The following is a 27664-nucleotide window of genomic DNA, read 5'->3' as shown; positions in this document are numbered from 1 at the left end:
TTCTGCTACCATTGAGGAAAAAGGTGCAGGACCCTGAAGACGAGCACTCAGTGGCACAAGGACAGCTTCTTCCCCACTGCCATCAGATTCCTGAATGATCAATGAACCAAAGACACTGCCTTACTTTGACTTTTCATGCACTATTTTTATTTTTTGTAAGATGGTTTGTATATTGTGAGGCTGCTGCCAAACAAATTACATGACTTGTTCATGACAATAAATCCTGATTCTTATTCTGATCATGCCTACAGAAAGTACTATTTTGCTGAACTCCAATGTACCTGTAGAAGTTCATATTAGAATTTCTATAGAAAGCTTCAAAGTGCTTAAATTAACAATCATAAAACCTGAGCCCCTAGAAGTTAAATCTTGTAGCTTAAACATAACAGAATGCAACTAATGATTGTATATAAGTAACATTCAGTTTCACTTTTCCTTTCCCATGTGTCCCTCCTTCATTATTGTTGCAGTTACCCACTCATGACAATATCAGTTTGCTAGCACTGCAGATGCTTAGGAAAGTTGCTGATCCATAGTGTTAATGGTAACAAAGATTAACCTCCCAACAACACCCACCTGCTCATGGGTAATAATAATTAAAAGATAGGGCCAATGTTGTCACTTCCCTGTTACTGATGACCCAATGCTCTGCATGTGAAAGCCAGAACCAAGCAAATCAATATGTCCAACATTTTTTTACATACTTTCAAGACTACATCATAAGATTATTCACCTGTGTACATAGATTTGGTGCCTTTGCCATACTTCAATATAGTGGTCCTCCAGGGTCTAAAGCCAAGTTGGAGGATGGCTGCTCTTTGGATTTGAGAAGGTTTCAAGTGGTCATGAAGTCAATTCCAAGGGTTCAACCTGGGACTGCAGTGTTTTCTCCTGAGAGAAAGCAACTGACTCGTGCTTCGCTGAGCAACAGCCATGGTGGAGAGTACATTTGTACCTCAAAGCTCATTTGAATGATACAGGTACTTGTTGATAGCTATCTGAGTTTGCAAGCTGCACTGTTGCTGTTTTCCCATCACTTCAAAAGAGTTCCCAATGTTGGATGCGTGTGGAATCCTTCAAATACTTTGTCAGGGTGATTTTCCATTTCTTTCTGATTTAGGTGATGTTGGAGCTTGCCCGTTTGTATCTTGCTCAAGATGATATTGATGCTTGTCAACATCAATGTGCAATTCTGTTGAAGAGTGACCAAGATAATGATGCAGCTACCATGGTAAGTAAATGGCAAACCATAATAATGCAGTTAGCATATTAGATGTAGATTACAGACAACCCCTGCATTGGAGGGGGTTGCTTATTTGTCCTTACAAAATTCACGAATCAGAACCAAAAAATCTTGGGTGTAGAATAAAAATTTGCTCTTTCAAAACGTAAATGAAAATAATAAACTGTTATGAGCTCAGATGACCCAAAAACCCAGCAGCAATAGAAATTCACCAAGACAAATAGTTACTTAAACAAATGTTGCTTTTAATTATCTTTAAACATGAAAACAGGATCAAACTCTAGCTTATTTCTATTAACTTAACCCGCTTCTAATTCTAAGCTCATGTGTATGTAATGTGTGTGTAAGTTCAGAAAGGTCTTTGATTCACAGTCCAATCACACTTCTCACTCCTCCAAGTTCACTGGTATCAGGCCATTCTTATACTGTGCACAGAATTTAACATTTATGAATTTCACCAGGCTTTGGTGCATGAAAGGTAAATGGTTACCACTCAGAAAGGTTCTTGTCAGTTTTCAGAGAGAGATTTGTTGCTCATTGGACACCCACAATTGATTCCTTCTGATCAGTGTTTTGCTGAAAAAACATCCCCCATCAGGGTATACCAGATGAGAACCTCTTTCTTTCAGGTCACGCAGAGTTCCTTTTTGTTTCCCTTACCTCAAGTGAAACATTATTCAGCCAGCCATCTCCTCTTGTATGGACCACAAAGGCTTTGACCAGGCTGAGCTAAGAACTCACAACTTGTCTTCAAAATGGGGTTTTCCACAAGCTTGCCAGTCCCAGCTGCTATTGCTGACTGTAACACTGCAGAACTGAATTCTCTCTCTTTCTCTCACTCAGAGAAAAAGGCTGTTTTACTCTCTCTGCTTGCAAAACCACATGACCCTCTTAGAACAGCCAACTGCACTCAGACAGACTGCAGCTCCAGACCTAATCTTCTGAGTTTATTTATCTGTTGCTTTCCAAAACAATAATCCATTACGCCACAGCATGTCCAATTAACACCTAGTTGTGAAATCCTTATAGGCATTCTTCAAAGTTTGTGTAAAGGCACCTGGAGCCTGGACTGTCTGGCCTGAGCAGAGCTTTGACATTTTAAATGAGATCTGTTTTGAAGTGTTTGTATGTTACCTACACTTTTTTTAAAAAAAACCTGCCACAATTTATCTCCTTTTAAAACATATCTACATAATCTGTCACAAAACACAAAATTATTTTCAGTTTGCATTTATTAATGCATGTGTTGAAGACATGGCTTTGCGTTATGGAAAAATGTGATGCAGACAGTTTTGGGAATGCAACCCCCATCCCCTCTAATGTGGTGCCAGCAATGATATTAAAAGATTGTGTGATGGATCTGTTAATATTAATATTTAGGTTAATGTTAAGCTATATTTCATATAAAATGTCTTAGTAAAGTAAGTTATAGAGTTAAATATATTTCTAGTGAGGGAATTGTGGGCTGGTACAGGGTTACACACGTTACAAATCATTCAGAAGTGACGTTATCTTTCAAAGTCATGACATCTTCAAATCAGAGTTATGAAGATAACATAATTTCCAAGAAACTGGAGCTGACAACTGTTAAAGATTACCTCATTGATGATGTAATGTCACATGATTTTGAGAAATATTTTGGAAAATTCAGACATTTTTAATTAGTTCAGAAGTCAAGACCCTGTGGGACACTCAAGAGTTGGACCTTGTGAAAGACAGGGATGAAGTACAGTACTTCAGGTGCTGTTATGTTCCTAATCAAAGGGGAATACAGAAAAAGTGGATTTTGAAAGGGAGGCCACTTTCTGACTGCTCTCTTGAAAATAAAGAGTGCAACCTTTTCATGAAAGAAAACTGAAGACAGAAAATCTGAATAATGACATCCTGGAAAGACAGGATTGCTCTTAAGAAAAGAGAAGCAGCCTCATTTGTGCCCAGAAGATGGTCACTCCTGTTTGAAAAATCTCTCTGAAAGACGACTCATCAATAGACTCATGAGTTCAAAGAGATCTGAAAATATAATGTTTAAAAGTGCTTCATTATTACTTTTGAACTGCATTTTAAAAGGATCTTAATATTTGAAACTGGGCTTTAATTTAGAGATAAGTAAGAAATGTTATTTTATTAATAGTTTAAAAAAAACCCTATTATTTTAAATTTACCATTGTCTGGTGAATTTTTCATAGCTGTTCCTTTGTTAGTATTAATAAGGTTTGTTAATTCGTAACAATTGGAAGGTTGTGACCTGATCATATAACTAAAACTCTAACATTAATTTAATTCTATTATCACAAAATTTAAGTCATTTGTTTTCCTTCTGATTCAATTGAAGAGAAATGCCATGGACAACATAATGCATTTAGATTTGCTTTCCATTCTTGTACAAAACACTGAGATCAAACTGACAAGAATATTTACCACCAAATGAATCCTTAACCCTTTCACTCTAACTTCTTATAAAGAAGCGGTCTGATTATGACCTAGATTATTCAGGTATCATTAATGCATATTTATAATTATTCAGTCACGTTATGTTAATACATATTTGAATATGCCTCCCATCAGTACCTGCATAATCTATTCTGAATGAACAAATTAACCCTTTCATGCCAGTTATCAATGAAGTCAAACAGTGTCCAATGGATTAATAATTGCATGTTAATCATCAATTTTTATGTAGCACCTCTTTTAAATAGCGCATGCAACTAAATAGCAGTCATAAAGACAGGATCATTCATGCATTTTCAATGTCTAAGATGTCTATAAAATGGTGGTTAATTGAGGAGTATGCTCTTTAGGTAAATGGCAAATTTCAACTCATACATTTAGATTAAAATGTATCTGTTTATAGTAAAGTGAAACATTAAAGTCTTCAGAGACTATATTAAGTTAAAACACAAAAATACTGGAGGAACTTGGGTCTCTCAGCAGCCAAAGGAGGTAGATATATATAACCAACATTTCAGAACTGAACCCTTCTCAAAGTATGAAAAAACAGGCAGGAGTCTGAATAAAAAGACTGGAGGAGGGGTAGATAAAGGGCATTGTAGGAGCACAGACCAACAGGATAGCAAAGGAAAGGTAAAAATTGATCAGGGGAGGGGCTGGTTCTGTGAGCTGGAGGAAAGGAGACGGAGCAAAAAGGAAAGAGACAAAACTCAAGGAAAAGAGACATAGGGACAGGGAAAGGGAAGAGATGGGGTGGGGGCTTACGGAAACTGGAAAATTTGGTTAATGCCATATGGTTGGAGAGTTCCCATGTCTCTCCATGGTCTCATGCATTGTTCCCCCCCCCACCACCCCACAAATTGGAGGAATAGCACCTGATATTCCGACTCTTTTCCTCTAGCTCTGGATTTACAGAGTCACCCCCTCCCCCGATCAATTCTCATCTTTCCTCACCTGTCCTATCCTTGGTTGGAGGCTACCAAGGAGAACATCAAAAGGTTCGTCATCCTCATATTTTTTTTAATCTGCCAATTCTCTTCTTTTAGTTGTGTCTTCCTTCATTGCTAATTCTTTTTCTATATTTACTATTTCCCTTTCCAACTGCTCTGTTTCCTGATTGTAGTCCTTCTTCATCTTGGTTACATAACTTATTATTTGCCCTCTAATGAATGCTTTCATTGCATCCCATAGTATAAACTTATCTTTCACTGATTCTGTATTTATTTCAAAGTACATTTTAATTTGTTTTTCAATTAATTCTCTAAAATCCTGCCTTTTAAGTAGCATGGAGTTTAATCTCCATCTATACATTCTTGGAGGGATGTCCTCTAACTCTATTGTCAATATCAAGGGTGAATGGTCTGATAATATTCTAGCTTTATATTCTGTTTTTCTTACTCTATCTTGCATACGAGCTGATAACAGAAATAGGTCTATTCTTGAGTATGTTTTATGTCTACCCGAATAATATGAATATTCCTTTTCCTTTGGGTGATGTTTCCTCCAGATATCCAAAAGTTGCATTTCTTGCATCGATTTAATTATAAATTTGGTTACTTTGTTCTTTCTGTTAATTTTTTTCCCAGTTTTATCCATATTTGAATCCAAATTAAGGTTGAAATCCCCTCCTATTAATATGTTCCCTTGCGTATCTACTATCTTCAAAAAAATATCTTGGATAAACTTTTGATCTTCTTCGTTAGGTGAATATACATTGAGTAGATTCCAAAACTCCGAATATATCTTACATTTTATCATTACATATCTCCCTGCTGGATCTATTATTTCCTCTTCTATTTTAATTGGTATATTTTTACTGATTAATATAGCTACTCCTCTTGCTTTTGAATTATACGACGCTGCTGTTACATGTCCTACCTAATCTCTCTTTAATTTCTTGTGCTCCAATTCAGTTAAATGTGTTTCTTGCACAAATGCTATATCATTTTTTTCTTTTTTCAGTAAATTTAGCAGTTTCTTCCTTTTGATTTGGTTATGTATTCCGTTAATATTTAAAGTCATATTGTTCAACGTAGCCATTTCATACTTTGTTTATCTTCCCTTTCCGTTTCTCCATCATCACCTTTCCTTCTTATCCATTTCTGCTTTCTTGTTTTGAACACTTTATAAGACAACATTTCTAAAACATCAAACATTTTCCTTATTCTCCTATTTAAAACTTCTTTAACCCCATTCTCCCCTCCCCCTCCTGAGTTGCCCTTTATCCCTTGCCGGGCAACCACATCTCCCCTCTCCATTTGGATTTGCGAATTCACTCGCAAGCGTCAACTGATTTTGCAGTGACCGTAACTCCTCCCCACCCAGCCCCCCCCGAAAAGATTTCAATTTTCATATATAACAAAGGTCACTCTTTTAATTCCCTCCTTATTCCCTCTATTCCCTTTCATTCCCTTATTAATTCTTATCTATACTCTATATATTTTCCTCTAAATATGGATACACTCATGTATACACATATATACATACACATCTATATATATATATATATATATATATATACACACCAATATACACACATACATATAGTTCTTGGTCATTTTTATTCTCATTACATGTCTTCATCTCTCTGCTTGTTTTGTAGTTCTGCAAATTTTCGTGCTTCCTCTGGATCCGAGAATAGTCTGTTTTGTTGCCCTGGAATAACTATTTTAAGTACCGCTGGGTACTTTAACATAAATTTATATCCTTTTTTCCATAAGATCGTTTTTGCTGTATTAAACTCCTTCCTCTTCTTCAGGAGTTCAAAACTTATGTCTGGATAGAAAAAAATTTTTTGACCTTTGTATTCCAGTGGCTTTTTGTCTTCTCTTATTTTCTTCATTGCTTTCTCCAATATATTTTCTCTTGTTGTATATCTTAAAAATTTTACTAAAATGGATCTTGGTTTTTGCTGAGGTTGTGGTTTCGGGGCTAATGTTCTATGTGCCCTCTCTATTTCCATTTCTTCCTGTAATTCTGGTCTTCCTAGGACCCTGGGGATCCAATCTTTTATAAATTCTCTCATATTCTTGCCTTCTTCATCTTCCTTAAGGCCCACTATCTTTATATTATTTCTTCTATTATAGTTTTCCATTATATCTATCTTCTGAGCTAACAGCTCATGTGCCTCTTTAACTTTTTTATTAGATTCTTCTAATTTCTCTTTTAAGTCCTCTACTTCCATTTCTACGATTATTTCTCGTTCTTCCACATTATCCACTCTTTTTCCTATCTCTGATATGACCATTTCTATTTTATTCATTTTTTTCTTCTGCACTCTTAATTTTTCTTTTTATCTCATTAAATTCTTGTAATTGCCATTCTTTCACTGATTCCATATATTCTTTAAAAAAAGATATATCCATTGTCTTGCCTTTCTCTTCCTCTTCCATTCTTCTTCTTCTTCCTCTGGGTTGACCATCTGTTGTTTCCTTGTTTTCTTTTTACCCTCTTCTTTCTTGTTGTCGTTATTTTCTATGTTCTGCACCTGTTGCTGTGTTGCAGCTGTCTCTCTCAGCTGTGGAGATCGACTCCGCAGCTGTTCCCCCCTCCCGTCAGTGTGTTTTTTTTCCTCGCGCATGCGCGGTTGCGCACTTTTACTCGGCTCTGCGAGCCATTTTTGTAGTCCCAAGCCCGGGACTTCCACTGACCTGAGGGAGCGGGCTTCTCTCTCCGCGGCGGGCCTCCTCGGACAGGTAAGGCCTTCACCTTCTTCTTCCGTCGTTCTTTCATCTTCTCTTCCCGTTGTTTTCGACTTTTCTCTCTTCGCTGCCATTTTCTTCTCACCTTTATTTTTACTTTGTTTTAATTTTTACTCTTGTACCTTTGTGTTTTGTGCGTTTTTTTTCAACTTTTCCGGAGAGGGCTGGAATTCCCTGACCGGCCACTACTCCATCACGTGACTCCTCCAAAGGTTCTTCATCCTCAAGGGTGTTCAGAAAGCAATACAGAAACAGAGAAAACTGAGCCAACTTCAGACTGGCCTGCATCAACTCCTCCTTCTGCAATTAAGATGGATAGATGTAAGAAAGGAACTCCAAGAGGTGAAGAACCAGCAAGCCGCATAATTCACCTCCAAGTCCTCCAAGATCATCTTCTGATCCAGAGTCCACATAGTGGAACAGGATGAGATGTGCTCACGCTTATTATTCAAAAAGGTTCACAGGGGAGCCTCCACTGTTTTACTATGAAGATAACTAAAAGAACTGGAGTAGACCAAGATAGAGAAATAAAAATTGATCCGTGAGACTAAAGATTTTGATACCATATTAAAAGGAATTTGATCATGTACTCTTTCCACACATCTGCCCTGGATGCCTCTACCCCAGATGCAACAAGGACAGGACTCATACTGCCCCAACAGCCTCCACATCCAATATATCATCCTCCGTAAATTCTTCCCCCTACAACACGTATCACCACCAGACACGTCCTCCCCTCTCCACCTTCTGCAGGGTCCCCTTCCTCTGTGATCCCCTTGTCTACTCCTCCCCAACAATCGCCCTCTTGGTACCTGTGACCACAGGAAATGTTACACGTGCCCATCCCACCTCCATCACCACCATTTGGGGCCCCAAACAGTCCTTCCAAGTGAAGCAACACCTCACTTGTGAATTTATAGGGTCATCTACACTGTATCTGTGAACCCATTCTGGCCTCCTCTGCATCAGAGGGACTGAATGCAGACTGGGAGATTGCTTCATTGAGCACCTTGGCTCTGCTGCAATGGCGGCGATCTTCCAATGGCCACCCATTTCAATTTCCTGCCTCATTCCTATGCTGACATGTCTATCTATGGTCTCATGTGCTGTCAAACTGAGACCTCCTGCAAAATGGAGGAAGACCACCTCCTATTCTATCTGGGCATTCTTCAACCAGATGGCATTAATATTGTCTTCTTTGTTTTCTGTTAGCTGCCCCATTCCTCAGTGTAAGAATTCCCAGTCATGTGAATTGAGTCACTAATCCTCAGTCAGGTGAAACTGAAATTTACATGAAATATTAATATATCATCACATTTGAGGAGATAACTGGTAAATAGTTTTGTGTTTTTAAAATATTTAACTACCAGCTTTGCACATATTTATTTAATATTTATTCTAATTTGAATAATGTTCATGTTACAGATGATGGCTGATTTGATGTTCAAAAAGCAGGATTTTGACAAAGCAATATTTCACTTTCAACAACTCTTAGAACGCAAACCAGGTAAATACATGCAGCTGTTTGATGTTTTAAATTGATTGGCTTGTCAGTATGCCCAAAACTGGCATTATTTAACTCTTTAAATCTTTAAGAGCAAGGATACAAAAAAAATCAAATATTTCTCAGCAACTAAAATGAACAAAGGAAGTAGTTATAAAGGACCAACTTTTAGTGTTAGGCAATTGATTAGTCTAGGATGGTACAGTTAGTTAAGTGGTTAGCACAACACTATTACAGTTCCATCAACCTGGGTTTGAATCTAGTGCTGTCTGTAAGGAATTTGTATGGTCTCCCCGTGTCTGCATCAGTTTCTTCCAGTTGTTACGGTTTCCTCCCACACTCCAAAGACGTACAGGATTAGCAGGTTACACGGCCTCCATCACTTCAACAACTTCCAGTCCCCCAAACTTGATCGGCTTATATTTACCATGGACATCTCTTTTTCCCCCATATTGATGATCTCAAAGCCCTTAGTTTCTTTCTGGACAAGAGACCAAAGCAATCCTGCTCCATCACAACCCTCATCTGGCTGGTAGAACATGTACTCGCCTTCAATAACTTTTCCTTTCACTCATCCCACATTCTCCAGATCAAAGGGTACCTGCATTGGCCCCAACTATGCCTGCCTTCTTGATGGAGCAATCATGCTACAAGCCCTCAACTCTTCCTTCACTGCTTCGACAACTGCTTTGGTGCTGCTTCATGCACCCATGATAAGCTCTTTGCTGCCAAATTCCACCCCAAATTCAAATTTATTTGGTCTATCTCCGGCAACACTCTCCCTTTCCTTAATTTCTCTTTCTCCATCTGGGGAGACAAACTCTTGACAGACATCTTCTACTAACCCACCAACTCCCACAGCTACCTTGACTACAACTCTTCACACCTTGTCCCCCATAAGGATTCCATTCCATTTCATTCTTTCAATTTCTTCATCTTTGTCGCATCTGCACCCAGGACGAGGACTTCCATACCATATCATCAGAGATGTCCTTCAATCAAAGAGGCTTTCCCTCCACCACCATCAACTCAGCCTTCACCCGTACATACTCCATTACCCATCTGCCCTGGCCCCCTCTGCCCCCATGCGCAACAAGGGCAGGATTCCTTGACCTCACCTACCATCTCACCAGCCTACCCATCCAACATGTTCTCCTCTTCCATTTCTGCTACCTACTACATGATCCCACCAACACATATTCCCCTCTCTGCCTTCCGCAGGGACTGCTCACTCCATGACCCCCCCCCCCCACTGCCCATCCACTGCTCCCAACCCACCAATCATCCCCTTAGTGCCTACCCTTGTGACCACAGGAGATGCTCCAATTGCACCCACACCTCCTCTTTCACTAACATTCAGGGCCCCCGAACATTCCTTCCAAGTGAAGCAGCATTTCTCTTGTGAATCTTCAGGGGTCATCTACTGCATCTGGTGCTCCCAGTTGTGGTCTCCTCTACGTCGGAGAAACTGGGTGCAGACTATTGACTACCAAAGCTCTGCCCACTGCAATACCGTGGATCTCCCAGTGGTCATCAATTTCAGTTTTCCATCCCATTCCTTTTCTGACATGTCTTTCCATGGTCTAATGCACTATCAAACTGAGACCACCTGCAAATTGAAGGAATAACACTTCATCTTCCATCTGGGTACTCTCTAACCAGATGGCATTAACATTGACTTCTCTGGCTTTCATTAAACACCCGCCTCACCCCTCTACTTCTCCCATTGCCTTTCTCCAACTGTCTCTCCCCTTTTTCACTCTTTCTCCTTTCACAGAGCCAAAATCATTCTTGTCTCTCATCTTCTCATATCCATCATTTCTGTGTGTTTTTAGAAGTTAATTGGTCACATGGGTTTATTTGGTCAGTGTGAACTCATGGGCCGGAAAAGCCTATTACCATGCTGTATCTCCAAACTTTAAAAGTTTACATGAAATAAACCAAAGGAATGAACTTTGCATTATATTCCATGATCATGCAATGTATGTTAAAAGTGTGGGTCTGCCAATATATATCTAATCCAAAACTGTAAACCTTAACATGGGTTGCCCTATTTTTGCCCTATTTCCAAAAAATGGTGCTTACATTTAACACAGCACATCAGCTCCTGTGTGAGCAGCAACATGGATCCATTCCAATTTACCCAACGGAGTAGTGGCGCCACCTAGGGACATAAAAATGAAACTAGTTTTATAGTGGATCAGATTTCTTATAAAACTCTATTTATTCAGTTTCTATCAAGGTAGATTAAGCAAACACTGGAGGAAAAATAACTTGAATTAACAAACAAGATTATTTATTCCTCATTTAATCACACAACAGAACATGGATAATAATTTGATAGAAAGAGAATAGTGTGTATTTTGTAAAAACAATGCTGGATAAATTCACCAGGTCAAACAGCATACTTTATATAGCGAAGATAAAGATACGTAACCAATGTTTTGGGCTTGAGCCCTTCATCAAGGAATGGAGAAATGTAGGCACCCAAACAAAATGGGGAGGGGGGCGGTAGGGTAGAGGGAAGAACACAGTCCCAAAGGCAAGAGGTAATAGGAGGATAGCAGACGGAGGGCACACGAGCAAGCGGGGAGGAGGTGGAGAGATGGCTCTGTGAATGGGGAGGGAAGGGGATGAGCTAGTGGAAAGAAGAAAAAGGGAAAAGGAAGGGAAGGGAGGGAGAATGGAAAGTAGGTTAGCAGAAACCGGAGAAGTTGATGTTAATGTCATCCGGGTAGAGAGTGCCCAAACAGAAAGTTAAGTTCAGTGTTGCTCCTCCACTTTACAGTTGTTCTTGGTGTAAAGGCTATGGACAAGCATGTCTGCATGGGAGTGGGGTGCGGAATTGAAGTGGTTCGCCTCTGGAAGATCCCTGTCACTGATGTGGACAGATCGAAGGTGCTCAGTGAAGCAATCTCTAAGACTGCATCCAGTCTCTCCGATGTAGAGAAGGCCACAGTGGGAGCTCCGGATGCAGTAGATAACTCCTGCGAATACATAAGCAATGTTTACTTCACTTGAAAAGACTGTCTGGGGCCCCGAAGCTGGTGAGGGAGGAGGTATGGGTGCAGGTTTTGCACTTCCTGCAGTCACGGGGAAAAGTGCTAAGGGAGCGATTGGTGGGAAGGGATGAGTGGATGATGGAGTCACGGAGGCCACTGTCCCTATGGAAGAGAGGGGTTATGTTGTAGCTGGCTGAAATTACAGAGGATAATGTGTTGGATGTGGAAGGCTAGTAGGGTGGAGGTGAAGACGAGGAGAATTTGTGTTATGTTTGGGGGTAGAGGGGGCCAGGGCAGGTGAGGGGTGTTAATACTAGGTTAAGGTTAAGCTATATTTCTTATAAATATGTCTTAAGTAATGTAGTGAGTTTGGAACAGGGTTACACAGCCCCCCATACAATACATTCAGAAGTGATGTCATCTTTCGGAATCGTGACGTCTGTGGCTAACAGCTATTAAAGATTTCAGTGAATTCTTTAGTCAGTAAATTATGTTATAATTAGGCATGATTAATTTTGTTCAAATATAAGATCATAATACATTGATCAGGATTTATACAATTGCATTTGTGCATAGTGGGGTTTCAGCTTAGAGTTAAGTAAGAACTTTTATGTGATTAATAGCTTAATAGACACTATTATTTTGAATTTACCACTGTCTGACAAAACTTCCATTGCTGTTCCTGTGTTACTATTAATGGGGGTCGGTCTGTTTATAACAGAGAGAAATAGAGGAACTATGGGTAAGAGCTGTTGATGGTGGTGGAAAAAAAGCCACATTTGTGTAAGGAGGACATTTCAGATTATCTGGACTGGAAGATCTCTTGGGAACAGATACCACTACGATGAAGGCATTTGGAAAAAGGAATAGAATCCTTGAAGGATACTGGGTGTAAAGTGTAGTCAAGGTAGTTGTGGGAGTTAGAGGGTTTGTAAGACAGTGGGAAGCTTGTCTCCTGAGTGTGTGTGTGTGTGTGTGTGTGTGTGTGTGTGTGTGTGTGTTTTTTGCCCTATTTCCAAAAATGGTGCTTACATTTAACACAGCACATCAGCTCCTGTGTGAGCAGCAACATGGATCCATTCCAATTTGCCTACCACAGCAACAGCACTACGGCAGATGCCATCTCATTGGATCCACACAAAACCTTGGAACAGCTGGACAGCAGAGACAAATACACCAAGATGCTCTTCAATGACTTCAGTTCAACACCATTATTCTCTCAAAGCTGATCAGCAAACTGCAAGACCTGAGCTTCATTACCCCACTGTGTAATTCGATCCTGCATTTCTTCATCTCCAGACCCTAATCAGTGTGGATTGGCAAAAACATCCTCTCCACCATCTCCATCAGTACTGGAGCAACACAGGTCTGCATACTTGGACCCTTGCTTTACACCTACAACTGCATGGCTCGGTACGACAACAACATCATTTACAAATTTGCTGACAACACCATAGCAGTGGGCTGAATTAAAAGGGGTGATGAGTCAGCATACAGGAAGGAGAATGAAAACTCAGCTGAATGGTGTACTAGCGACCACCTCTCATTCAATGTCACCAAAATCAAGGAACTGATAGTGGACTTTAAGAAGGGAAAAATAGAGGTGTAGAATCCAGTGATCATTCAGGGATCAGAGTTGGAGAGGATGAGCAAATTTAAATTCCTCGAATGCCATTGTGAAGAAAGCACGCTAGCGCCTCTTTCCTCAGAAGTTTGCCAAGGTTTAGTACGACATCAAAAACCTTGGCAAACTTCTACGGATGTATAGTGGAAAATGTGCTGGCCAGTTGCATCCTTGCCTGGGAGTATGATGGCATCAATACCTCTTGAGCAGAAAGCCCTGCAAAAGGTCGTGGATGCAGCCCTGTGCATCATAGGCAAAACTCTCCCCACCATTGAGAATATCTATATGGAACGCTGCCTTTGGAGAGCAATAGCAATTATCTAAGATCCACACCATCAGGGCATGCTTTGTTCTTGCTGCTGCCATCAGGAAAATAAGGTATAGGTGCCACAAGATTCATACCACCAGGTTCAGAATCATTATAGAATTTTTTTCTTTATTTGCACAGCCAGTCTGTTTATATTTTTTTTCTTTCTTTGCATTTCTCTTTAGTATACATATCCTTTTTGTGTACAGTTTTTTGCAACATGATAAGTTGAAATTCTGCCTGGCCTGCAGGAAAAAGAATCTGTTGTATGCGATGGTCATGTATGTACTTTTGACAATAAATATGAACTTTCACTTTGTCTTTGAAAAATATGAAGCATTCTTACCCGAGTGATAGATTATCTTCTTCTTACTGAATCACTGGTACCTGGTTCATGAATTTAAATGTTTACCCCAGTGCATAGTGTTTGTCAGAAAGGGTTATTGGTGTCTTCTATAAAAATGGTATTTTTAAAAAATGAACATTCTAAGAGATTTCTGCAAATCAATTACCATCTTACATTCTAGATTCCTCCTGTCAAATAGTGTCATAAGTAAATTCTGCTCAGATTATATTTTAAAAATCACTTGTGTTTGACTTTTTCTTAATGGAATAATGGCTAAAAAATCATCAAACTGTGACAGCTGGTATTTATGCATTTGTTTTTGTTCAGATAACTTTATCACATTGGCACATTTGATTGATTTGTTGAGGAGAGTTGGAAAACTAGAAAATGTTCCACGGTTCCTAGACATGGCTGAAAAACACACTCCAAGACCAAATTCCGAGCCTGGTTTTAATTATTGCAAAGGATTGTACCTCTGGTAAGTTGTCATTTAAAAACAAGAATTATGAAAAAATAAATGAGTACTGAAGGCTCAATCACCAAATGCATGTGGCACTGCATCAATAGGTTCAGGAAAATCTTGAGTTGAGCTAGTTTCAAAAATAGTGCATGTTACTTACCATAAGTACAGGACTGGATTTGTTTGTAATGATCTATTTAGACAAAAAAAAGCAAGAATAAGGCAACGTAGGATTTCTTTTGTAAAGCAAGTCCGTAAAGCAAAGGACCCCAAAACCCAGCAACAATAGATACTCACGACAAATGGTTACTTAAACAAAAGTTGTTTTTAATTATCTTTAAACAAGAAAACTGAATCAGACTTTAACTCATCGCTATTAACTTAACTACCCAACTTAACCCCCTTCTAATTCTAAGCGTATGTGATGTGTGTGTAAATTTAAGAAAAGTTATTTGATTCACAGTTCAATCTCACTTTTCATTCTTCCAAGTTCACTGGTTGCAAATAATTCTTATACTGTGCACAGAATTTAACGTGTATAAAGTTCACCAGGCTTTGGCGCTCAAAAGGTAAATGTGTACCGCTCAGTAATGTTCTTGTAGGTTTGCAGAGAGAGAGATGTGTTGTTCCAGGACTTCCACAACTGAAGTACCACCATTAGTCACCTCAATGTCTTACTGATGAAACTTGCTCCATCAGGGTTATTCAGATTATAACCTCCTTCTTTCAGGCTCTCACAGAGTTTCTTTCTGTTCCCCTTATTCCAAGAGAAACATCAGACAGATAGCACTTCCAGCCATCTGCCACTCTGGAGCTTCTGTTTCAGTTCCAACAAGCTTTTCTCCTGGCTGACATTGTTTTTTCTCTCTCTCTCTCTCTCTCTCCCTCTCTCTCTCTCTCTCTCTCTCTCTCTCTCTCTCTCTCTCTCCATCTGAGATTCAAACTGCCAGCCACATGTCCTTAGATATTTTTTACTTGGAGGAATGCAGTAGTGAGGGGTAAAATTATTGAAGACCCCCCCCCCCCCACATCTCAAGTACATCATGTGATCTTTATCTATTTTTGTTTGACCCATTTCTTATTCATATCCCTTGATAGCCTCATCTAACAAAAGTCTGATCATTGGTATTTGGCAGGGGAAGCAGAGTGAAGAAATGTTTCTTCTGCCTTCTTATCAAAAACAAATGCATCCTAATGTTATACTAAATAGCCATATCTAACTTTGCTTTTGCTTCCTTTTTCTATATTGTGCCATGCAGAGGATTCTTCTTACTTTGTCATGTTTGTCCTTTTTTAAAATACCTTTCTTAAATCATCCCTCTAGAGAAATAGGACCATATTTATGCAATCAATTCTCATAGTTTAATTATTTCTGTCTCAATATCATCAGGTGAATTTTCAGTGCAGCTCTCCTATTTCAGAATTTTTACTGAGGTGCCCAATCAAAACATAGCAAAATTGGCAAAATTCTCTGCAACTGTGACTTTATTGTTCTTCTTTATTGTTCTTCTTGTTAAAATAGCAGTCAACATTGCATTAACTGTTCTGATTAGTTCCATAATAGTACAATAGGTTTTAATGATTTGTGTATTATTGAGCTTTGGATTTGTCCTGCATGTCAACTATTCTCTCGTCATTCAGCATATATTTGAGATTTGATTCTTAAAAAGATCTAATGTCTCATTGAGCTTTGTCTGGCATAGTTTTGCCCATTTGCTTTGTTTGTTGATATGCTTTTATAACTTGCTACTCCTATCCGTTTAATCATTTAACTTTGTGTGGCAAAATAAAATGGAAGAACAAGATTCATGGTCTTGACACTAAATGTTGACAATTCCCTCCATCTCTTCCCCCCCACCCCACCCCACCACTGATGCTGCTCGATCTGTTGAATTCCTCCACCCCAACTGATTGTTTGAGAGGAAAAAGAAAACAAATGCTATTATATTCATCGCAATTTACTGATTAAGCAATTCTGACCTTGAAATGGGAAACTTCCTGTCCATCCATTCGCAGTCTTGCATCTCCTGTCTGTTTGCTGAAAGAACTCATTGAGCAGCAAAGGGACGGTCATTTTTTTCAGGTTGAGACCCTGCATCAGGACTTTTTGTGCCTTCTAACAGAGCAAGCTGTGCAAGTATATACATGTTCCATTTTCTTTGTCTGATTTATTGATAATTGTGATAAATCTGCAACTAAACAAATTACTAAATAAAAACACCTATGTCTACCAATCGTGGGGAATCACCTTTTTCCATGTCCTATTCCATTGCAGAGTTTCACTTGTGCATTAATACAAGAATTTCACTTTGATAAAATGCTATGTAGATTATTCATGTAATTGATCGTCTATCCCTGGAAATATATTCAAACAACAATTTCACAAAATATAGTTGATATGGTTTTCTCTCTATCTCTTTCTAATAGACGCACAGGAAGTTTCCCATTGCATAGACAGAATCTCAATAAATTATGATGAATATAATTGTAATTCCTTTCATTGTTTCTCTCAATTAGCTGCAAGAGATTTGCCAATAAAAATCAAGCTGTCACACATTTTATTCATCACATTTGTCTTTCTTGTATTAAAATACTCCATCTTTTTTTCTTTTAATTACAGTGTAACTCGATTCTACAAAATGGTTGGGACTGGGCCTATTTCGCATAAATAATATCTTCGGATAACTTGTCATCTTTTAAAAACAGCCCAGTAGCAACAACAAATCACTTGTAACTGTGTTCAAATAACAACAAACAACAAGGGAAGGCTTTTTTAAGCATGAAGTGTTTAAATCTCACCAAAAACAACTTGAACAAAATAAGATAAATTCAACACCAAAAACTCAAAATTCTACTCAGAGGTTTTTCCAAAATTCAAAATTTTTTTCAACCTGTGATGTCAGTTCAGCTCTGGAAAAAAACTTGGATAACTGAGGATTTCTGATTGTTTTGGATACCCTCATTTATCCAAAATTTTCAGAGCTGAACAGATGTCACTTCTGGGTCCAAAAAATTCACATAATTGAGGATTTCAGTTAATTGGGTTTCAGATAATCAGAGTGGTACTGTACTTATAGATTGTTTTAAATCATTGATATTTTATCCTCTTTTACCATTGTATTATGTGACACAAAAGTATTTATTGAACAAATATACAATTTTGTTTTGCAACATTTCAGGTGTTTCAATTTACTTGAATTGTTTTCATCAATCTTTTCATTTCTGAATCACAGTTAATGAGACATCCTTCCTTGGGTAGATGCTGGAACTCTCAGTTTGATGACACTTATGCTGCTCGATGATGAGCCACAAATAGAAAAATTATATTCTGTCTTGATCCTAGTTAACAGAACATTATGAACTGACGCCACAGCTCCCTCTACTGGACATTCTGATATTAATGTCAATGTTTCTTCTGTCTTTCAAAAAACCGGAAGTAATTTTGAATTGAGAAACTTTGTGAGGGGAGAAAGTAAAGTCTCAAATATTAAATCTAATATTGTAGAGGATTCTTCTATGTATGGAAAAAGTTCAAATCAAATTTTACAAATTGATATATGAGCAAATCAATGTTCAACAATGCAAGGTATTTTATTTATAATGTCAATTTTATATAATAGATTTGCATCAAGAAGAATCAGAGTGATTGCATTGGAAAGAGTGCAGAGAAGATTTACTAGAATGTTACCACAGTTGCAGGGTCAAAGTTATAGGGAAAGGTTAAATAAGTTGAGTCTTTATTTTTCGAGCGTAGAAGGATGAGAGGAGATTTGATTGAGGTATTTAAAAATATTAGGGGTATAGATAGAGTTGATATGGAGAGGCCTTTTCCTTTTTAAAAAAAAATAGGGGAGATACAAACAAGAGGACATGAGTTGAGAGTTAGGGGACAAAAGTTTAGAGGAAGCATGAGGGGGGACTTCTTTACTCAGAGAATGGAGGGTGTGTGGAATGAGCTTCCAGACAAAGTAGCAGAGGCAGGCACGAGATTAGCATTTAAGGTGAAGTTGGATGGGAAAGGAATGGAGGGTTACGGGTTGAGTGTAGGTCAGCAGCTCGGCATAGACTAGAAGGGCCAAGTTGGTCTGTTTCTATGTTATTATTATGATATGGTTACATGTTATTATTATACCTTAATTGTAAATGTCTTCAAAATCCACTTGAACTACTACAGTATCATAAAATATTTTCTCGTATGAAAGGGACATTTATAGCATTTTTAATTTTTTGAGGTACACTGGTGAACCAAATGATGCACTCCGACACTTCAATAAAGCCCGGAAGGATAGTGATTGGGGGCAAAATGCAGTTTATAATATGATAGAGATTTGCATGAATCCAGATAACGATACTATAGGAGGTGAAGTCTTTGAGAACTTGGATGGAGATGTGAGGTGAGTTTTGTTTGTTTAGTTGAGAAGCTCAAGATTCACCCGGATTCATATCTGTATAATAATTGATCATTTTTCTGTAACTGTTTTAATATTAAACTTGTTGCTTTTTTTTACACCTATTCCTGTTTGAAAATCAAACTCTTTTACAAAATATTTTCCAATTCAGATCAGGTAACCTAATAATTTTTGGATTGAGTGATTTTTTTATCTCAGCCATTGATTCGTTGTGCAATATAATTTACCAGGATTCATTTGATATCTTGCACACATCAACTAAAAAAGTAATTACGTAGTATTTGAAATACTAATTCTGAAGTAGGAAATGCTGCAACATGAACAAGAGATTAATATCAAGCAAAAATGTTTAGAATGTCTTATAAATATTTCCCTTGCCAATAGAAACTCATCAGAAAAGCAAGAATCTGAGCAGTTGGCTGTGATGACAGCAGAGAAACTTCTGAAAGAACTTAAGCCTCAGACTATTCGAGGTCGTAACCAGCTACGCATAATGGAAAGCTGCTGCTTAATGGCAACAAAGCAAAAAGCAAATGTGGAACGAGCTCTTAAAATATTCACTGAAATAGCAACAGCTGAGGTTAGTCTGTGATTTATCCAAGATAATTAATGGACATGAAATCAATTATTGCTGATCTAAACTTGTACATATCTAAACATATTTAAGATTGTTCTTTGCACTATTGTAGTGGCACAGTGTTGCATCCTATAGAGTTACTGACTCACAGTGTGAGAAACCCATGTACAGTCCTGATACGGACCAGGTGTTGTCTGCGTAGAGTTTGCCATATTCTCCCTGTGATTGTGTGGGATTTCTCCCACCTTCCAAAAATGTGCAGGTTGGTAGGTTAATTGACCACTGTGAGTAATGAGAGTTTATGCATACTGTACATATCTTTGGCTTGGCTTCGCGGACGAAGATTTATGGAGGGGGTAAAAGTCCACATCAGCTGCAGGCTCGTTTGTGGCTGACAAGTCCGATGCGGGACAGGTAGACACGGTTGCAGTGGCTGCAGGGGAAAATTGGTTGGTTGGGGTTGGGTGTTGGGTTTTTCCTCCTTTGCCTTTTGTCAGTGAGGTGGGCTCTGCGGTCTTCTTCAAAGGAGGTTGCTGCCCGCCAAACTGTGAGGCGCCAAGATGCACAGTTTGAGGCGATATCAGCCCACTGGCGGTGGTCAATGTGGCAGGCACCAAGAGATTTCTTTAGGCAGTCCTTGTACCTTTTCTTTGGTGCACCTCTGTCACGGTGGCCAGTGGAGAGCTCGCCATATAACACGATCTTGGGAAGGCGATGGTCCTCCATTTGTACATATATATAATGTACAAATATACCAACAAGTATTCAAGATATACAATAACAAATGCAATGGTATACATGAAAATTTCTCAAAATGCCAAGAGGAAAATAGATAATAAATATAAAAGGAGATAGATAGATATATTCACAGTTGTAGTTAATACAAGAAAAAAAGTGGAATTTCAATTGTGCAAAAAGATCTTTTGGTCATCCTGGATTAGTTTGTAGTTTGTGGTTCAGATTTTGACAGGGACATTCCAAGAGTCTGATAGCCATTGGATAAAACCTGTTTTTGAAGCTTGAGGTGCTGGTCTTTAGGGATCTGGACCTTCTGCCCGAAGGTAGCAGCAAGAAGAGATTGTGACCAGGGTGATCAAGATCCTTTATGATGATAGCAGCATCTCTATTAGATCTTAAATGGATGAGAACTTGGTGCCCATGATCGACTTAGCTAGATTTGATCAAGCAAAATCTACCTCCTGCATCTGTGTTTACTGTAATTTGATATATTTATCTGAAGCTTAAGAAGATTTTAGCAGGCATTTGAAAGAAGACATGATATCTGTACTGCAGTTATAGACTTTAACCCTTCAGGCAACTGAAATGCAATATGTCAATGAAGACGCTAAAACAGATGGACAGTGGAGAGCATCCAGGCTGGTTGCATCACTTCCAACTCTCAGACCAAAAAAAAACTCCAGAGGGTTGTTAACTTGGCCTACAACATTACAGGCACCAGTCTTCACTCCATCAAGGACACCTACATGAGGCAGTGTCTTAAGAAAGCAGCCTGTATCCTCTAAGACCCCTACCACCTAGGCCATGCCCTCTTCACTCTGCTACGATAATGATAAAGGTACAGGAGTCTGAAGACAAGCACTTAATGACTCAAGAACAGCTTGTTCCCTGCTGCCATCAGATTCCTGAATGATCAATGAACCAAAAACATGACCTTACTTTGGCTTTTTGTGCACTATTTTTATTTATTGTTGTAAGGTGATTTATATAAATGTTTGCACAGTGACGCTGCCTCAAAATAACATATTTTGTGACTTGTTCATGACAAATTCTGATTCTAATAAAAAGAAATGTAGTTCAGAGAAAAGAAAGCTTTGGAATTAACAAATTTAATTGGTTAAGTTTCAATCTCTTCTTTCTTTTCTTCTCTTTGACTTGGCTTCGCGGATGAAGATTAATGGAGGGGTAATGTCCACGTCAGCTGCGGGCTCATTTGTGGCTGACAAGTCCGAAGGAATGTGTCCAAAGGAAAACTGTAAATTATAATTTGCTTTCTGATAATTTTCTATATATACTTTATTTTCTTAATACAGAAGGATCACATTCCTGCACTTTTTGGAATGGCTACAGCATATATGATTTTAAAACAAACTCCTCGTGCAAGAAATCAGCTGAAGCGTATTGCAAAATTAAACTGGAATGCAGTTGAAGCTGAGGAGTTGGAAAAGAGTTGGTTGCTTCTCGCTGATATTTACATTCAATCTGGAAAATTTGACATGGCAGTTGAACTACTTAAGCGCTGTCTGCGGCATAACAAGGTTGGTAAATTTATTTTAATATGGTTTGCCATGGCTGGGCTAAACTATTAGCAGAGGCGGTCTCAGATCATACAACTTTTGGTAAATTTCACTTGGAACATATTTTGTACACATTTAGAAAAAAAATGTATTAATAGTGGTTTATTTTCTTAGTCTTGTTGCAAGGCCTATGAATATATGGGTTACATTATGGAGAAAGAGCAATCTTACAAAGATGCAGCCTTTAATTATGAGATGGCTTGGAAGTACTGTAACCAGACAAATCCAACAATTGGTAAGATCCAATTTATTGCTGTGTATTGTGTATCATGAAGAATCATCATAAATTCTGTGAAATGCAATGATGTGTAACATTAGCTCAAAACTAATACCATTCATTTTATAGGATACAAGCTGGCTTTCAACTACTTGAAGGCAAAACGCTATGTTGACGCTATTGACATTTGTCATAAGGTAACACTTTTAAATGAAAAGTTTGAATGTAGGTTACAGAATTGTTGATCATTATAAGCAATTTATCATTGCTTATCTTCCACACGAGTGCTCTAAATAGCTGACCTTATCTAAACCAAGCTTAAATGTTGCTAGCATCTTAAATACAATAATCAGTTAGCACTGTTTCTGGGAGTGCTAATGTTTCTCAAGAGGGTTTAAGCTAGTCTGGCAGAGGGTCAGAACCCAAACTCCGCCTCATCTGGAAGGTCTGTTTGTTGCCCTGAGTTGATGTAAATGTGAAAATGTAGGGACAAGTTTTGCACTTTCTGTAACTACAGCAGGAAGTATGCAAGGAGGAGGCAGGGTGGCTGAAGGAGCTCAAAGAGATCAAGTATGAAATAGGAGATGCAGTTCACTCGAGGGAAATAAGAAGGGTCATTCACCATTCATGTCACCTCTGCAAAGAAATTGTATCCTATTTCCTCAGGATGATTTTCCTTTCTGATATCAGTATTGACTTCCTTTAGTTATTTACTGTTTGCTTTGATATTTAGTAAATTTAAGATAGTTGATATGATTACCATGCTTAGCATCATTGACCTTCTATAATCATATTTGTCACTTCTTGTCCTCTGGTCTGACAGATGTTTGTTCCCCTTCTCGTTAAAATGGATGTCTTGGATGGGTTTTGCAATTTAGTCTTTAGTATCCATTGCTTTCTACAGTTTACCTTGTGTAGAAAACCAAATATTAGCGTTATTAATGTTTTTCAGTAAAGTATTCAGAGTTTATGTAGAAATAAAAGAAAAGCAAAACTGCATAAATGATGCAAATTAAAAATTTTTTAAACTGGCTTTGCATCTGAAACTAGGTATTAACAATAGAATGATCTGCATCAAAGATGGTTTAAAAGCAGTTGAGACATTTTAATGTGTTTATTATAAATATTATAATCTGAGCTATCAAAAGGATATCATGGTTGGAAGCCATGAGGATTTGAATTGTACACCCCGGAACAGACCTTCAGACCAACTTATCCATGCCAACCATGTTGGGATTCTGAACTAGACCCATTTTTCTACATTTGGTCTAAATCCTTCTCAACCCTTCCTTGCCATATGTCTGCCAAAATATCTTTTGAAAATCATATTATACCTCCTTCTATAACTTCCTCTTGTAGTCCAGATATGGACTACCCAAGTAGAAAAAGTTGCCCCATAAATCCTTCTTAAATCTTCCCCTTTCACCTTAACCTATGCCCTCTAGTTCTCAAATAGTTTACCTTGGGAAAACAATTGAGTATTCACTTTATCCATGCCCCTCATGATTTTATGAACTCCCTTAGCCTATTACAATCCAGAGAATAAAGACCCTGCCTATCCATACACTTCCTATAATTCAAACCCTAAAGTTCCATGAATATTCTGGTGCAGAGGTTTTCAAACTTTTTCTTTTCACTCACATATCACCTTAAGTAATCCCTTACTAATCACATAGCACTTATGGCATAGGAATTACTTAAGGTGGTATATGAGTGGAAAGTGGTATATGAGTGGAAAGAAAAAGTTTGAAAACCACTGTTCTAGTGAATCTCCTCCACACCCCTTCCAACTTATAGATATTTTTCCTATAGATCAGTTTGAAGCAGATTAGAAAGGTTTTGCTCAACTAAAGCCTGGAAATGGACAAGGTGTTTTATAAGGAAAGGTTACTCTATCGTGGCCTTCATGTGCTAAAAAGATTTTGAAAAAAAGAGCAAGAGGTGACCTGATTGAATCGTATCAGATCCTGAGAAACTTTGACAGAGATGTAGAGAGCAGCTTCTTGTATTTTCTCTTTTGGGAGAATCTAGAACTTTGGGTTACTATTTTTAAAGGAAGTTTAAAACAGATGATGCAATATTTTCATCTGCACATGATGGAAAGTTTTTGGATTGCTCTTCAAGTGGCAAGGAAAGCAGACTTTGTGTTTTTTTTAAGGCAATTTGATAAAACTAGGGTGTAAAATGTTAACTTTTTAACTGGAGTGCACAGTTTAAGTTGTAATCAGATCAGCCACGATGGTTATAAATAGCCTACTCTTCTTGCAATTCATAAAGCACAGAAACCCTACAACACAATAATTATAGCAACAGTCTTAACACAATTAATAAATACTCATAATATAATATGCTCTTAATTCTGGAAACCACCAGAAACACATGGCTGCATAGGTATCATCCGCTGTGGAGAATGAAAATAGAGTCAACATTTTTAAGTCAAATGAGGAAACAAATAAGTCTTAGATTGCAGGGGTATGGAGCAAATATAATTTGATTATCCCTGATCAATGTTATGCAGGTAACTTAATTTCTTTAGCTTCCAGCAGTTAGATTGCAAGAGAGAAAGGAAACAAAAGATCACAATGGAACTTTGAGATGTGAAGTACAGTAGTTCGAGGAAGATCTGAAACAGATAGGAATCATGGCAATATTTAACAGGTCAGCATCTGTGCGAAGAAAAAAAAAACTTGAGTTAGTTACCTTCCGATAATTCTATCATGGCTGGCCAGTTCTGACATAACCGAGAATAGCTAGCTACCTTTTGGAATTTTTGATTTCATTTTAGAGTTCTGATGGCTGTAATGTTGCGAGAAGGAAGATGGAGTGCTCTTTCTTGAGATTATATTGGGTATCATTGGAGCAGTGTAGAAGACCAGTAATAGCTCAGAGTGGGGAGTAGGATGGAAAACCCAAGTGGCGTGATAAGAAATGTAGGACCACTCTTGCATATTAAATATTCTCTGAAACAATCATGATTTATTTAATAATGAACTGGCTACATAATGAGTTATTTCATCTGTGTTTATTTGGGAGAATCCTGGATGGTGGGAAGGGAAGATGTAAATTGGCATGTGTTACATCTTTTTGGTTCCATGTGAAAGTACAGTACAAGAAAAAGGAGAAAGGTTAGTTGGCTTGAAAAAACAAATTGGAGCTTTGAAGAGAATGTAGTAAAAACACAAATGCTGGACGAACTCAGCAAGTCTTGCAGAGTCCATCAGAGGTAAAGATATATAACTGACTTTTCCACCCTGAGCCCTTGTTCAAGGTATGAGTGAAAAACAGTCAAGAGCCTGAATTAAAAAGCAGGGAGGAAGGAAACAAAGAACAAGGTGGAACACAGACCAACAGACAAAAGGTGATAATTGGAGATAGGTAGGAGGACAGAAGAGGAAAGGTGAGAATTGATCAGGGGAAGAGGTGGCTCTGTGAATGCAGAGTTGGAAGAAAGGAGACAGAGGGAAAAAAGAGAGAAAGAGACACCGAGAAGAAAGGATAAATAGGAATGAGAGAGAGGGGAGTTAACATTAGCAATTCATTTTTTCTTACAATGATCCTGTTCCACCTGCTGAGTTCTTCCAGCAGATTCTTTATTGCTTCATATGCCAGTATTTGCATTTCTTGTGCCCCCATTTTGAAAAGCAATCTCTTCAGTAATTGAGCAGAAATGCAAGTTCCTTTAAGCAGTGGTGAGAATGGAAAAAATTTTTTTGCTGATTGGGAATTTAAAACATTGAAGATATTGCAGTGGGAAATACAAACGTGATTAAACATATAGACATGAAAGAAGTAGACATAAGAGAAAAGTGTTTCAATAAAGTTGATTGAGAATCTAACTTACCCATGTTACAAGCAATAAAAAAAATGATAACATGACATTAATAACGTACAGGGGCACACAAGTTAGGAACATTAAATAGAAGATTAAAATTTAGTCCAAGTTTTTTTTGTGTATCCCACCCCAAAAATACTGTCACAGCCATAATTACCTTTTGCAGTTAAACATAATGGCTGGCATAGTCATCTTGCTGAGGAGTATCATGCAGGCAAAATTCTGTCTCAAGTGGCAGAACCGGAAGCCCAATGGCTTTTTGACTCCCCATGCTGTCAAAGGCCTTTTCAAAGGCAAAAGGTGACAGGAATGGATTTAAGTAATAAAATCATTGAAAAGTTGTGATATTAAATGAAGTGCATGTCCATATTTTTAAGAAATTAAAAATCAGTCCAAATACAATTCTTTATTAAATCTCATTGAGCCCATTCAAATGATTGGGGCTGCAAATAGTGAAATTAAACTATGTAATGCGAGGGATTAGACAAAAAGTGTATTCAGTCCATTGGCAAAATGGAACTGCGTCTAGGCTTGGTGGCAAGTCCAGATAAAGAGCAAGAAATCAAATACAAAAATTATCTCTCAAGTGACGTTGTTACCAATTTATGACAACTATAAAATGATGCAACCAAAGGAGATGGAATATTACAAATATCTAAATTTTATACAATTATTTCGTTGTCATTTTTGGTTACATTTTCAGGTGTTAGGAGCCCATCCCAATTATCCAAAGATGAGAAAAGACATTCTTGACAAGGCTCGGACAGCTCTACGTTCTTAACATTGCTCGATTTTTCTTAGAAAATCTGTGGATGTATATGTTAACATGTTCATTTTACATTATTTAAAAGTTCTAATTTACAACTTTAGAAATTTAGATTTTCATTATTTTATGTTTCAAAATGTAATTGTATTTTTAAAATCTCTTACTTTTCAATCTTTTTATTAGTTTTTAAGATAATGCAAAAAAAGTAGGTACATATGGTAATAATAAAGTAAATCAAGTTACAAGTACCAAATAACAATGAACAAGGTACATTTGAACCTGTTATTAAAAAAGTAAAAGAAAAATGTATTTTTAAAATGAAGAATGTTTTTGTTTTTTTATTATATTAATTAGCACATAAAATTTTGCATAATAACTAAATTTCCTGATTCATCTGCTCTATATAGTATCAATTTTTGGTGAATTTTCTTTATAAGTTAATCTTTCATCCCCCCCCAAAGTCTGTGTAGTTATCATTTGACAGCGTTGATGATTACATTTTTTATACTTTGAGCACAAATTAATCATCTATGATGTTAGAGTTTTATGTCTTGAGGTTTTGATAAGTGGAACAATCTATTCGATTGAACACCAAAGAATAAATCTAATACAGTTCATAACTATAAAGAATTTTTAAATCCAAGACTATAAATTAAAATGTCATGTATGTACTCTGACAATAAATTTGAAATTTAAAATATCTGCTTGATATTCTTGTAGTTATCAATTGCAATATGTCAATCTGATATGGGGAGGGGATGGATGAATTTTTTATCCACGAGCTGATTAAACTAGTTCATACACAGTCAAAAAACACTGTCAAACGTATTTTCTTAAAAAAATAGTGCTAGTTTTTTCTTTCCCAGAACCAGCCGCAGCTTTAGCCAAGTTGTTCCAATATTCTATTATCACA

At 37.7% G+C, this 27664-nt stretch overlaps 1 protein-coding gene across 2 annotated transcripts in view; it reads left to right on the top strand.

Annotated features, from left to right (window-relative positions):
• ttc21b (tetratricopeptide repeat domain 21B) overlaps positions 1-27449 on the top strand; it is a 104741-nt gene extending 77292 nt beyond the window's left edge. For both annotated transcript variants that reach the window (XM_069935334.1, XM_069935335.1), the window contains 9 exons: positions 1121-1231; positions 8818-8899; positions 14503-14653; positions 18868-19029; positions 19429-19624; positions 21673-21897; positions 22051-22171; positions 22283-22350; positions 26689-27449. In XM_069935334.1, coding sequence (XP_069791435.1) covers positions 1121-1231; positions 8818-8899; positions 14503-14653; positions 18868-19029; positions 19429-19624; positions 21673-21897; positions 22051-22171; positions 22283-22350; positions 26689-26766 — 1194 coding nt within the window. In that variant the 3' untranslated portion in view covers positions 26767-27449. The remainder of the gene's footprint in view (positions 1-1120; positions 1232-8817; positions 8900-14502; positions 14654-18867; positions 19030-19428; positions 19625-21672; positions 21898-22050; positions 22172-22282; positions 22351-26688) is intronic.
• The last annotated feature ends 215 nt before the right edge of the window (positions 27450-27664 follow it).

This window comes from Narcine bancroftii, chromosome 4 (assembly GCF_036971445.1).
Source record: "Narcine bancroftii isolate sNarBan1 chromosome 4, sNarBan1.hap1, whole genome shotgun sequence".
Lineage (NCBI taxonomy): Eukaryota > Metazoa > Chordata > Chondrichthyes > Torpediniformes > Narcinidae > Narcine > Narcine bancroftii.
Note: the sequence above shows the minus strand (reverse complement) of the source record. Positions and strands in the feature narration are given on the sequence as shown.